Genomic DNA, 13,958 nt, shown 5'->3' on the forward strand with positions numbered 1-13,958 from the left:
ATTTCTCACCTCGAAAAAACCCTATGTACCAACTTTCATGCAATTATTTGGAATCAGTCGAAACATATTTAAGAAAACGCGAATTATTTTTTCAACTTTAACACCCTGTATATCGGAAACGAAGCATTTCCGGACCCATGTTTATAGGAACTTTTTTGCTTAAAATGATGTGATCTATCACCCGTTTCAGTTTGTCGGAAACAAATCAGAACACCCTGTATATAGGACAGATAATTCTGGATCTATTCCATATCCACGGTGAATATTTCGAGAACTTGCCGAGCATTCAATCAGAAATATCCACGTTTACCACCAATTGACGAGAAGATATTTCGGAAGTATGCTTCAAACTTTCTGTTATTCCTTTTTCATCACCACGCTGATTTTTTCCTGAATTCATAAAATGAATTCTACCGCTTTTTTATATTCAAATTCAAATTTATTCATCACAACATATAGCATACAACATTATATGAATAGAATTGGCACACAGTGGTCCTGCATAATTTATCTCAGTTGGTAGGTACAGATTTTTTTCTTCGAGGTAGGTACTCCAGTATAATGGATATTCATAAAGTATGAAACATCCTTTCAAGAAGATGAAACTCTGTACGAATTTTAAACATTATTTTCCCGAATTCACTGCCTTTTTATTGAAATTAACAGAAATTTCCTTAAATATCTATTAATGATTTTTGCATTGAAAAATGTTGGTTGGCAGAACAGATTTCTGTATCTCAAATTTGACAGATAATAGATAAATCCGTTCAAGTCTATTTTGTTTCACCAATGAATGAATGAACTGATTTGCCACATAATTGGAGAAAAGTATATCCAGAATTTTGTCATTTTGTCATTTTTGAATATCGGAAATTCAATTCGTGAAATCAAATTAGTGTAGCTTTGATAATGAAAGCACCTGTCACATGTGAAGTAATTAGATATTTAAATTTCTATAGTCATAGAGTATGATTGTTAGTCTGTCTGGAATATATATAAATTCATAAAATCTCGAATAACTCTTGAATTATTGAATTTGGAAGCATAATCATGTTTGGACACTACCCTTATTTTTTTACCGTAGAATCCAACGGAATCACAAAAAATAGGGTTCTAATTTGAAAATCGAAAGTTATGATCAAATTTTCTTCACAATTTTTGGCACAATATTTGAAACACACTGTGATGATATTTCTCAACTTCAAGATATGCACGATATTCCTACATCATTCTAGTTTGAGAAAGTGAATTGAGTATACGCATAGGATATTCACAGTAAAAATAATTCACGTAATAGTGACTATGGAAATTCTCTCTTTTCTTCGGTTTTTCTTGATATTTTGAAAACTATGAGGACCAACGCAATAATTTCATCAAAGAGTAATTGAAAATTCGAAATCTTGATAATATCTAAGACATAAAATGAAAAAAAACGTTTTTTTTTTAATTTTTTTTTCAATTCTTGTATAACCGGAAGTGCCGGAACTTCGAAAACATTTCATGAACAATATCATATTCCGAATTTTCAGATTTCAAATCGGCCCCGTTCTCTAGAAACGTCTAATAGGCCGTCGAACTTGAAACACCCTGTATATAGTTATAAGTTTGATAAGGGGTGTGGGAAATTGATGAGTGTTATAATGTCACTCTTCTTTATTCAGCAAATAGCAATAGAAAACAGTCAAAACATGGTACATCACAAAGCATGTAAAAATAGTACATACCGAAATACAGAGTTGTAAAGATCTTATTTGAACACAAATCAATAGTTCTCAAGAAAGCAATGAACAAGAACATCAACAATTTCAGCGAAAAAGATTTGATACTTCGTTAGCGAAGGAGTAGAAATCAATTGTAATTGTTGAGTTGCTTTCTAATTATATAAAATAAATACTTTTTGCCCCTCATTGCCCAACCAGTTGTTTTTTTCTATTATGTTAGAGGACCGAAGGAGATATTTGGATGGCCGTTATTAAGGAACCGTTGGATATTTTTCGATTCTGTTTTCATATTCGTGTTAGTTAAAAAAAAAGGATAATCGTGAGATATTTCATCAATTTCGGGTGAGATTTTTTGAAATTTTTGTTTCGCTGTAGACATGTGAAGAAAAATTTTTGTTCGATTTTTGAAAAAATTTTTTCACAGGAATTCTTAGAAAAAATGAGTTGTTTCAAAAAATGAAATGAACTCAGTACAAATGCGATCGTTGTACTGAGTTCAGTGAGAGTGAATTATTGCGACCAGAGAAAATATTGCAAACGTTGCAGGTTTTCCGCCATTTTGATTTTTTTTTTCAAGGTTCTTTACCTTTTCTGAATTAAGTACTCAAAAATACTACGACTTGACCAAAAATCGTAACTTCAAAAGTTATACATAACTGACCACACTCAATAGAATATTAGTCAGAAATGACGTTGCACACCCTATATCTCGCTTATACATCGAAAACGATGTCATAAGCCGAAAATGATTCTCCCAATGTCTCCTACACGCCATATGAGTTTGTCCAGTTTATGATGAAACACTCTGTATACTAGTGGAATAAATTAAAGGATCAAAATAATCAATCCCGCGGATCCGCAAGAATGCGGGATTGATGCTCATAAGAAGGTCTCATGCTATTAAGCCCAGTTTTTGGCCGCCTTTTCCTATCTCTAAAGAAATATAGTCTTGATTCCTAAAAACGACATGCGGTTGATCCGCTCCGCTGAGTTTATCAACATTCCCCGCAATAAAAATCTCCAAACCGTCTTTACTAAGCTGCCTGTTCAATAAATAACTCATGGCAACCCATATAATATAAGCAGCATTGCCTATTACCCTAATTGAAAGAGGGATGAAATGTGTTTCAAAAAGTCGAAAAACAACACTATCTTCGATTTTGAATTATGTGGAACTTGTTTACACTTACACATTCAACATATCGAAAATTCCTACGATTTTGCATTCGAAACTAGTTACTGTTAAATGCCAAATGTTTTCAGCTGAACACATCTTTTTAATCCCATTTAGTTTTCGAAGCTTTGCATGCCCTACCGCCCTTTGTATCTGATAGGTAATCTTTCATCGATCGTACGCTGTATATTGTGAAAGTGAATATCAGATATATTACTTACGCCAATGCGTCGTATAAATCCAGGAATAAATCAAGATACCTACAGCCGAGCCTACAGCGTAAGTAGTTGTTTTATTTGATCAAAAAACCTTAAAAACCCGGCATAATATTATATATTTGAATATTTCAATGTTCTCCATTCACTAGAATTCAATTTTTTTTAAGCACGATTACTAGATTCTTCATCGGAAGTAGAAAGTTTCATCGGAGCAGGTGATGTTTTTGGTTGGGGAGGTATGAAGGTGGTCATGTTGTTATGGTTACTTTTTCAGCAGGGGCGCCAAACAATTCTTTGCTTCAGGCCCCAAAATAGCTCGCGCCGTCCCTGATCGTAGTGTAGTTTCAGCAGTTACTAGTGTTGCATCTTCGGCCGTAACTTATGAGTGGTTTATCGCTTACTCGAACGTTTCGGAAGACATTTGCGCTCTTATATTCTATTATGCATTTTTGATATTGAATTCCGCAGATCCCACATGGAAAATCCCGCAATTTTGATCCCACAGAATTTCAGAGGGATCCCGCATTTGCGAGATCCAGCATTTGGTGGATTGGATTCCCTAGTTACGACTAATGTCATTTGATAGTGATTATCGAGTAAGTTTACATTGTGAGATAAGTGAGATAATCTTGTGATTTATTGTGTCGAGTCCAGATATACCGGTCGCTGATTCCACAATGGCAGACAGGATTGACAGAGTTTTTGCAACTCTGTAGTATCGTGAAATCAAAATATAATCTAATAGATATTCTGCAAATATTAGAACTTGAAAACCAAGAAAGACAGTGCAAATGACCACGACAGAGCAAATGACATCGACAAATATTCGCTACGAATCACTTTCCAATTCGGACGAAGATATGGAAATAGACGGCCAAACTGAAAACCACACGACGAACAATTCAGCGAAGACAATAACACCATTAATAGGTGATAAGTTGGAAAACCTAACTGAAACCAGAAATGACCAAATTTTACCTGAAGCAAAAGCCAATAATTCACCTAGAAAACGGAAAAATGCACCTACGAATACTGGAGTATCTTTTGACTCGAAGACTAAGAATACCCGAACTGAAAGAATTTCTAATCTAATCATTTAAGATAAATCAAGATGGTTTAACTTCAGAAAAATCATTACCAAACAAAATATTGCAATTAAAAATGTGAAAACCGTATCTCAGGGAGTACAGAAAGTGACGAAGGTGGTCAGAATGAAGGGGAAAAAGGGCTACCCAGCTCCTCTAGTTCTTGTTGAAATAGACAAGGCCTTTAAAGCAATATTCTCAAAACTGAAATTTTGTTGTGGACTCTGTCGACGTAGAGACTCGTAAGAATAAGAAATACCGTAATTCAATGCCATAGATGCCAACTTTTCGGCCACGGACAAAAGATTTGCCATGCTGCATTTTAGTGCATGAAATGTGGGGACAAGCATATGACATCAAAATGCTCTAAACCCATCACTACTCAACCAAATTGCGCTTCTCCTGATCTTCGGAAAACCCCCAAAATTGTGTTTCAAGATGCTCCCGCACCAAAGCAGAATGTCTGAAAGACTAAAGAGGTAGAGAAAGAGAGAATAGAGGAAAAGAAACAGAAGAAAACCAAGGAACCAAAAAAAGAGCAATCAGGAAAACAGAAACCCCCATAAGAAACGATTAGGAGTCTCGACGAACTTGTCGTCATTCTTGGTAGAATGACAATCACACTTTGTGCCACAACAAAACTTGAGAACAGAAAATGACTTTCCTCCATGAACAGGATAAAATTATCAAATTATTCAAATTAAAAAGCGCGTTCTGGATTGCAAATTCAATATTAACGAAACGACAGGAATCAACCGTCTTTTTAGAAAACAATAAAATAGATATACAGTGGACTCTCGTTATCTTGAAACACCACGGGACCAAGTTTTTTCATTCAGTTACGAATAGTTCGACATAGGCGTAGTTCGAGTTGTACAGGTCATTCTTGATTAAATTCGACTTACAGAGCTAATGACATATAGAGGTAAGCCGAGAGGTAAACCAAATGGTAATTCGGGTTATAGAGGTAAAGAATAGTGATATTTATTCCCTATAATAAGAGTAGATCGTACATATTTGATTAATCTACTGAAAAATGAATTGACAATAGAAAATTTCACAATGAAAAAGATCAACGTGTCTTTGTGTTGACAAAAGCCAATGTACAAATTCTGAATATTTCAAGAGTTTGTCTGATGAAGGAGTCTGATTTAGACTTTAAAACGTCAAAAGAGTAATTAATTAATTGTGTTATTGTTCGTTTTTTTTTGGTAACACTTTTTCATCTTGACAAATTATTGCAATTATTGCGCGGGAGCATTTTATTCAAATTTTTTAAGCTTGTTTCAGAAATATAGAGTGAAAACTCTAAATAAGTTTTTCGTAAAAATTCCAATCTACCGAGAGGTCTCTCAGAGGCTTAAGAAAGTCGGGATAAAAAACATTAAACAAAAAATGTATTTCCAATAACCTTTACATAACTAAGCAACAAATAAAACAAAATTCTGTAAAACCTCACCATGCAATTATTGCATCATTAAATACGATCGATTTATCGACACGTTTCGGCTTGTGCGGCGGGATTTGGAATTAACTACTGACTTCGAGTTATAGAGGTAAATTTACTGCGTCTTCGACTTATAGAGGTAAAAATGGTAAAATATATCCGTGAAATCGTTTCGAGTTATGCATGGAATTTTTTTCGGCTAAGACAGGTTTTTTTCGAGGGGATTGAAAATAATTCGAGTTATTGAGGATTTCGAGTTAACGGGAGTCAACTGTATTACTTTTAAGCGAAACTTTTTTTAAAACCGACGAAAACTCTCAAAATAAGGAATTATGAAGTTTACCGAAAGGATAGGGTTAAAGAAAGAGGAGGAGGAACTGCTGTACTCGTGAAAAATGAAATTAACCATCATGAATTACTGGAAATCCTAGGAACCAACTTTGAAGCAATCGGGATGAGTCTTAAAACGAAAAAATCAAATATCAATATTTTTTTAGTCTACATGCCTCCACAAAATAATTTAGAAAATGAAGATATTTTTACAATGCAAAACACCAACTATAATAGCGGAAGACTTAAATGCAAAGCATCCTGACTGAAATAGTAGAAAGGAGAACGCATGCGGGAAGAAGCTCAGAGAAATAGCAGACAAAAACCATTTAATGGTTGTTGGCCCTGAAGAATCAAGATATACCCACGAATTGAACAAATCGATGAATGTACTATAGTATAATAAAAAATTTGACGATGAACTACGAAATAGAAACACAACTAGACTTCGAACCACTGCCCAGTGATCCTCACGCTAGAAGTTGAAGCTACCAGAACATAAACCAGCCGTAAAGAAATAAACTGGAAGAAATTCAATGACGTTCTCAAAAGAAACGAGGTGAAAACACCTATCAAATCGAAGAAGCGGTTAATAGCTTAGAAAAACGAATTATAAAGACCCAAGTCAAATCAACAAAAGAAAAAGGTATTCCGAAACAAATTAACGAACAATGTTGAAAATAGAAATCGGGAGCTGTTCAACGAGCAATGGGATAGAAAACTGGGAGAATTAGATACAGAAAATCAAACAAAATGAAAATGGCAGCAAGTTCAACAGGGATGAATGAACGGACAACAATTCCAATACTTATGGAGGGAAACCAAGTGGCCCTAACAATTGAAGAACAAGTAGATTTTTTTGCGGATTCGCTTGAAGAACAGTTCAAGCCAATTCCCAAAAACACTGATGAAGATTTCAACAATATGGTCATTACAATAGGAAATGATCGAACTTATGACCACACTGGACTCGAAGACAACTCAGTAAAAGTAACTTTGGATGAAGTAAAGCAAATAGTATCACAATTGAAGATTAGAATAGCCCCAGGAGCAGATGGCATTCATAATCAAGCTCTCATAACACCTACCAGAAGAATCTAACCAATACGTTAATTACCGGCCCTTAGCAAAGTGATATAGAAACTGATATACCGAAGGCTTGACAGTTTCGTTGAAAAGAAAAGGATCATACCTGATCAACAGTTTTGATTCCGAAAAGAACACTCGACGATTCAACAATTACCATCAGAAAAAATTGCGTCTTCACGCGTTGACGGAGTATTTTATGATGATGATTTTCAAGTTGGGTCAGACATGTTTTCATAAAATTTATATATTTTTTTTTGTTCATTAGCAATCTAAATAAATAGTATTCTAAATTAGACAGCAATGAGATGCAATATACACCATTTAACGAGGTGAAGACCTTTCAGTGGAGAGACCTCTGAAAAATAAATATTGATCATTGATTATTAATTGGAAAATAATTTTATCCTGGTGTACAGGTGTCTTTATTTAGTTAAATCAGTTAAAAATCTCGAAAAGGAAACATCTTATGGAAAAATGTGTTGAATAAAAAGTTGATGTTTTTGAGGGTGAAGTCTTTTTATCTACTACCTCTTCCTTTGTGGTGTGGTGTTGGATCAACTTTGGAATTTTGAATAGGAACCCCGGTGTCCCCCACAAGGGGACAAATGGACGAGGTTTTAGAAAAAGTGAACTCCGCTCCGAAACCATCAACCTTTTATTTGAAACATTTTTCCGTAAGATTCTTCCTTTTCAAGATTTTTGATTGAATCAACTTGAAAATTCACGCAGTATAATTGAAACATTACATTTTCTTTTTCAGGAAGTAAATTTGGCTTATGAAAATGTAAAAGAAGTTGATTGCTTAGATATTTCTAAAGAAGGTCAAGATGCTTGGGATGCTGCTGTTCTGAGATATGAAGAAAGGATTGATCGGGTTGAGACACGCATTACAGCTCATCTACGTGATCAGTTAGGAACAGCTAAGAACGCCAATGAAATGTTCCGTATTTTTTCAAGATTTAACGCTCTTTTTGTGAGACCCCATATCAGGGGAGCAATTAGAGAATATCAAACTCATCTTATTCAGAGGGTCAAGGACGATATAGAAGCTTTACATGAGAAATTCAAGGTAATTATACTTTTAAGGTTGAATAGAATTAAATGTGGTTATAGATATAACAATTCATAGAGTTGAATTATTGTTTATTAACATTGGAAAATAATAGAGAAAAATGAGAAAAGTAAGAGGTGCTCGTACTCAATGCGTCCTTTGAGCCCTAAGAACCGTATATAGAGAAAATAGGATGTCCCGCAGTGGATGGCATATTTAGAAGTTTATGGAGAACGGATTTTTCTGAAAATTTTGGTAGTGTTTACGTTTTTGATAAATCGATCTAAAATATTTTCGATGTTGCGACTTTACCGCATATACGATAAAATACTACTAACTCTGTTATTCCGAATGAGACACCCTATTTATTAACAGAATAGGTAATCACAGCTTGAGCACCAGTCCTCAAGCTGTGATTCCTATTCCTATTAAACAGGAGATATGTTTGGCAACATCTCAAAATATCGACAGTGATCACAGAGAAATCAGGAATTTCATTTTTCTAGTATAATGTTTTCTGTTCTTGTGGTGACAAAGTTAACATAAATTATTATTATAAATTGTCATTGAATTATATTCACAATCTGAATCCATATTTCAATTTTGAAATTCCTCACAACACCAAACACAGAAAAACACAATGTGTGACACAATCAGATTATGTCCATAGAGAAATAATGTTGATGGTTATGATGAGTTTATGCACCATTCCTAAGAACTAAAACTAAACCTAAGACTTGAACGCTAATAAATCAATGGGGGCGTTTATGCAATCTACCTAAGAACTAACACTAGCACTAGAAAGTTGATCAACTATCAAAGTATTCTTTCAAATTGTATGGCTCAAGTTCCAACAGGAATTTGAATGCTTGGTTCCTAAAGTTCTTGAATGCACCAATTGTTTTGATGGACAAGTCACTTGGACTAGTCTATAAAAACGCTTGGCCAGAGATAACTGCAAAACAGTCATAAACCATAGGCGCACACTTTTCAAACCCTTGAGTTGAAAATAATATTTTTGCGTACTTATGTATTGGACTCAGTTGTCGATTCTTTCAGAAAATTTGTGACATGAGTAGCTTTTGCTGTTACATCAAAAATTATAATTTGTCATTCTACGGTGTTATAATTTGATTATTCTTTATTCTCGACCTGTAATATACTATCAAGGAACGTTATCAACGATGATGAACTGATCGTTGCATAGAATTATAAGAGCACGAAAATGTTTGAGATGAATTCGGAAATGTTCTGTCTGAAGATAAGACAAACTAGGGTAGAATATTTGGTGAAAATAATTGTAAACACTTACTACTTTCCACAGTTTTTAATAATTTACGACAATTGTTTCGCCGTCTAAGCGGCTTATCAGGGTTACATTGCAAAGTGTTGACACTTCGCAACAATTGTCGTAAATTATTAAAAACTGTGGAAAGTAGTAAGTGTTTACAATTATTTACACCAAATCAATATGATTTTCCACCAAGTAAGGACTGAATTAATTAAATAGGGTAGAATAGGTGCATGACCCTGAGATCCTTGAATGACATCCAATTTTCTACGTCAAATTAGCAGCTACTTTGCCGAATTGAATTTTATTTCTTCGTTATTGTAAGGCAAAATTTATGTCCCTCAGTGGAAGCAGAAGGCTAAATGATAATGATGTACAGGGTGACTCATCGCGATGGCCTATTAGACGTTTATGGAAAACTAATAATAATTTTGTGGTGAAAATTTATACAATTTCCTTTTATACCGGAAACAGAGTACTACTCTCTTATTTCAAACGGCACACCCAGTATATCATTGCATTTTCAGATAGCTTGGTTGATGATAATATGGCAATACTCGAGTATAAGCTCAACGGTTCATAAGTTAAAGAGATTCCTATAGAATCTTATGAAAAGTTTTTTGGAAGAAACCTATATTTTTTATTCATTCAGTTAATTTTACGTAGGTATAAAAAGAGAGGGGTCTCAAGCAAATCCTATATTTAAAGAGTAATCGAGGAAAAACTTTAAATAAGGAAAACTGCTATTTCTCATTGAATTGAGTAGTCTATGACTTCCAGAAAACATAAAAAGATACTTAAAAGTCGAAATTTCATGAATTGTAATAAATTATTCGTTAAGATGGTTGAAAATCCATAAACCATTAAAATTTTCAATTACGAATAATTAATGACATTTCATGAAATGTCAAATTTAGTTATCCAAATTTCGATTTTAGTTTCTATGTTTTCCGGAAGTCATAGACTACTCAATTTCAGTTAGAAATTGTAGTATTTCCTCAGTTCAAGTTTTTCCTCGATAACTCTTAAATTTTTCGTATTCAGAATCAGAATAAATATTCAAAGTTATATGTAACCTATTATTAAAACTGTCCCGACTGATGGCAGGAAATGGTGAAATATTTCTATTTTCTATAAAATACTTGATTGATTTTTCGATCTGTCTACGTAGCTTCTAATTTGAGGTACTAAGAGCCTCAACATCATATGCCTATTCTACATGATTTCTCAAACCAGTAATTACATTCCTAAAATTGGAAAATGTAATAAAAATTTTGTTGGTTAATCATATATCAATTCTGACTTTGAAAGTAAATGGAGGAATAGATTTGATTGCGAAATGTTCATCTTTTTTTACATAAACCATAGAATTGTGCCAAACATCATAGTCGAAATCATTAAAAGCATCAGTCACACAACGAACTAAAACTACGTAAAAATGCATTTCAATAATACCCCTATGGACCACACTGGTCTATGCGAATTATTAGAAAGTAATTAAGAAGTGATAGATGCAGCCAATGAATGTAACCAAAAACGCTCTCAAAGTGGAAAGGACAATACGAGAGAAAATATTTAGCCAATAAAATCAATCAAATCGGGACATTCTTGTTTCCAAGACGATTTGCTAAATACCGGGGTTTGAGTGTATTGTTAGCAATATTTCCATAAATTCCAAAGGAATTTCTGAAAACTTGGATAACCCTTGTATAATTGAAATATTCGGGCTTCCTCCAAGTGACTTTGGATATATATATATATATATATATATATATATATATATATATATATATATATATATATATATATATATATATATATATATATATATATATATATATATATATATATATATATATATATATATATATATATATATATATATATATATATATACTATACATAATACAATCTTGACGTCAATCCGGACTAGTAAGATATCCGGATTATCGAGTCTCTACTATATTAAACTTTTTTAGGGTATTTTTGTTAATTTTGTCTTTAATCTTATTCAAATAATGATAATAATAAAGTCATCCTGATAAACTTCATTATTTTCCCTAGGTGCAATACCCTCAAAGTAATAGTGCCAAAATCAGTAAAGTTCGTGACCTGCCTCCAATAGCTGGATCTATAATATGGGCGAAACAGATAGATTATCAGTTGACTACTTACCTCAGAAGGGTTGAAGATGTTTTAGGTAGGTGTAAAACATACAAGTCGAAATTAATTTCATTCAATTCTTACTTGTCGTGATTTATTTCAGGAAAAGGTTGGGAAAACCACATTGAAGGTCAAAAATTAAAGGCAGATGGTGATAGTTTTCGCATCAAATTGAATACTCAAGAAATATTTGATGATTGGGCAAGAAATGTTCAACATAGGAATTTGGGAGTTTCTGGAAGAATATTTACCACTGAAGCAGTCAGATCCAGAAGTGGTAGAGGAAATGTTCTCAAATTAAAAGTTAATTTTTTACCGGAAATAATAACCCTCGCTAAAGAAGTGAGGAATCTAAAATGTTTGGGATTCCGTGTTCCACTAGCAATTGTGAACAAAGCACATCAAGCTAATCAATTATATCCATTTGCTATATCATTGATTGAAAGCGTACGCACTTATGAGATGACCCTGGAAAAGGTAATTTTTACTATTATTTTTATATTATTAAATTCCAATATAAAATCATATTTGAGTTCATTAATGCAAACATTTTAGAGAAGCACTTACTACTTTTTTGTTCATTAGCTCGCAAACAGGAGTAGTATTCAGAGTGGATTCAAGGTAGCGTTATTTATGTGTTTGTTATTTACCAGAAAGGAGATTTTTCCCAATCATGCAGTTTAGATATATGCATGTTTAGATATATGTTTGGAAATTACTCAGATAACCAATTTTACCTTTTCCTAACCAAGCTCTTATTCCCAATAATCGTAAATAATCATATAATATTTAAAGTAATATTATGTTTGAATGGAAAAACATTTCGAATTATATTGTTGAGAATGATGATGATGATGATTGTTGAATTCTGATAAAATATGTCGTATGATAGACAAAATGAAATGATAAATCTCATTGTAAAATTTCTACATATTTTTCATCAGGTTTTATTGTCTAAATCATAGTCAATATTTTGTTAGATCATTCTGTATGACCACTTGTGTAATATAATTTGCGATAGATGTACAAAAGCTTGATTAACATACAATTGTATCGAAGATCATAAAAATTCTATTTTTCAAGAATTTTAAAAGAAGACGTCAATCCAATACTTTCAATAGTTAATAACAAAGCTTTATTCATGAATCTAAAACCAATATCTAGTGTTAGTTACAGAACTTTAAATTTACAGTGGTTTATACCACGTGGCATTCTCGTGACCTGCCAAAGTTTAAACTACTCTCTTAGCGTTTTTGAGATACCAGCACATTTCAGGATGGGTGAAGCAATCTCTGATTTAACGCCCTTTTCTACCACATGCAAGAATTCAAAATAAGTTTTTACGTTTTCATTTTTATTTTAGAGGAACCATTTTTTCATCCATATACAAGACTTTTCGATAATATTTTCACGTGAACATTAATAAAAAAATTAATGTGTGTTCGAAAAGTTATATCATGCATATATTTATTATTCAATAAAAAATTTATATAATTCTTTTTTTTCCGTTCCAAGAAGTCAATTAATGAGGACTTTCCGCGATGACGAACTCTTTAGAATCGATAATAATGAAAACCTTATATGAATCGTTGGTCAGGTCTCTAGCGTGAAATAAAGTAGTACGATTCATTTCACGCTAAAGATAGCGTGAAATACAGTAGTACGCTTTATTTCACGCTAGAGACCTTCGATTTATATGAGCTTTTCACTATTATTCATTGTAAAGAGTAATTTCAATAAAGAAACTCTCGTTCTATCTCTGGGTTTTGGCTTTACGCCGAGAACTGCTTAAATTGTTGAGGCTGCACTGTGGGTGCAATGACTCCAGGTTCTGGTGATTCGGAAAAATTTTTTGGAATTAACTCCTTGTTCGTTATATGCAGAATATGTGAGAGTTTCTCCGATGTTTTCAGTCTAGGAAGAAGAGGTCGTTTAAGCGGACCAGTACCCTCGAATTCTTTGAAATATCTATTCATTGTAGCATATAATTACTGCATAGGATCTCTTTGGCCTTCTTCTGCTTTTTCGGCGGCTTCAGTATACACGGTTAAAACTAATTAATCCTGTTTCCATTGGACCAACCTGGTTATCAATTGTGAATCCTGCCTTTTGAAAACAATTTTTTACTGCCTCTGAAGAAACTTGGTCCCACACACGTTTGATGAAATACAGATCATCTAATAGTTTATTGTGACATAAATTGTGACAATAAATTGATTTGTTTAACTAAATCGCTTGCAGAACAGGCAGTTTCAATATTGACTATCAAATTTTTCAGTATTATAAATCTATAGTGCCCTTTAAAATTTATTATGATACCTTGATCAAGTGATTGACAAATAGATGTACAGTTATGTTGCAAAAACACTAACTTAATGTTTCTCAAATT

General features: G+C 33.1%; 1 protein-coding gene across 1 annotated transcript in view; it reads left to right on the top strand.

Moving 5' to 3' along the window:
• Nucleotides 1-13,958, top strand: part of LOC123675346 (dynein heavy chain, cytoplasmic) — a 263,591-nt gene that overhangs the window by 72,582 nt on the left and 177,051 nt on the right. The window contains exons 6-8 of the mRNA XM_045610709.1: nucleotides 7,825-8,133; nucleotides 11,471-11,606; nucleotides 11,673-12,046. Of these exons, the coding sequence (XP_045466665.1) occupies nucleotides 7,825-8,133; nucleotides 11,471-11,606; nucleotides 11,673-12,046 (819 nt within the window). The remainder of the gene's footprint in view (nucleotides 1-7,824; nucleotides 8,134-11,470; nucleotides 11,607-11,672; nucleotides 12,047-13,958) is intronic.

The sequence above is a fragment of the Harmonia axyridis genome, chromosome 1, assembly GCF_914767665.1.
Source record: "Harmonia axyridis chromosome 1, icHarAxyr1.1, whole genome shotgun sequence".
NCBI classification, from domain to species: domain Eukaryota; kingdom Metazoa; phylum Arthropoda; class Insecta; order Coleoptera; family Coccinellidae; genus Harmonia; species Harmonia axyridis.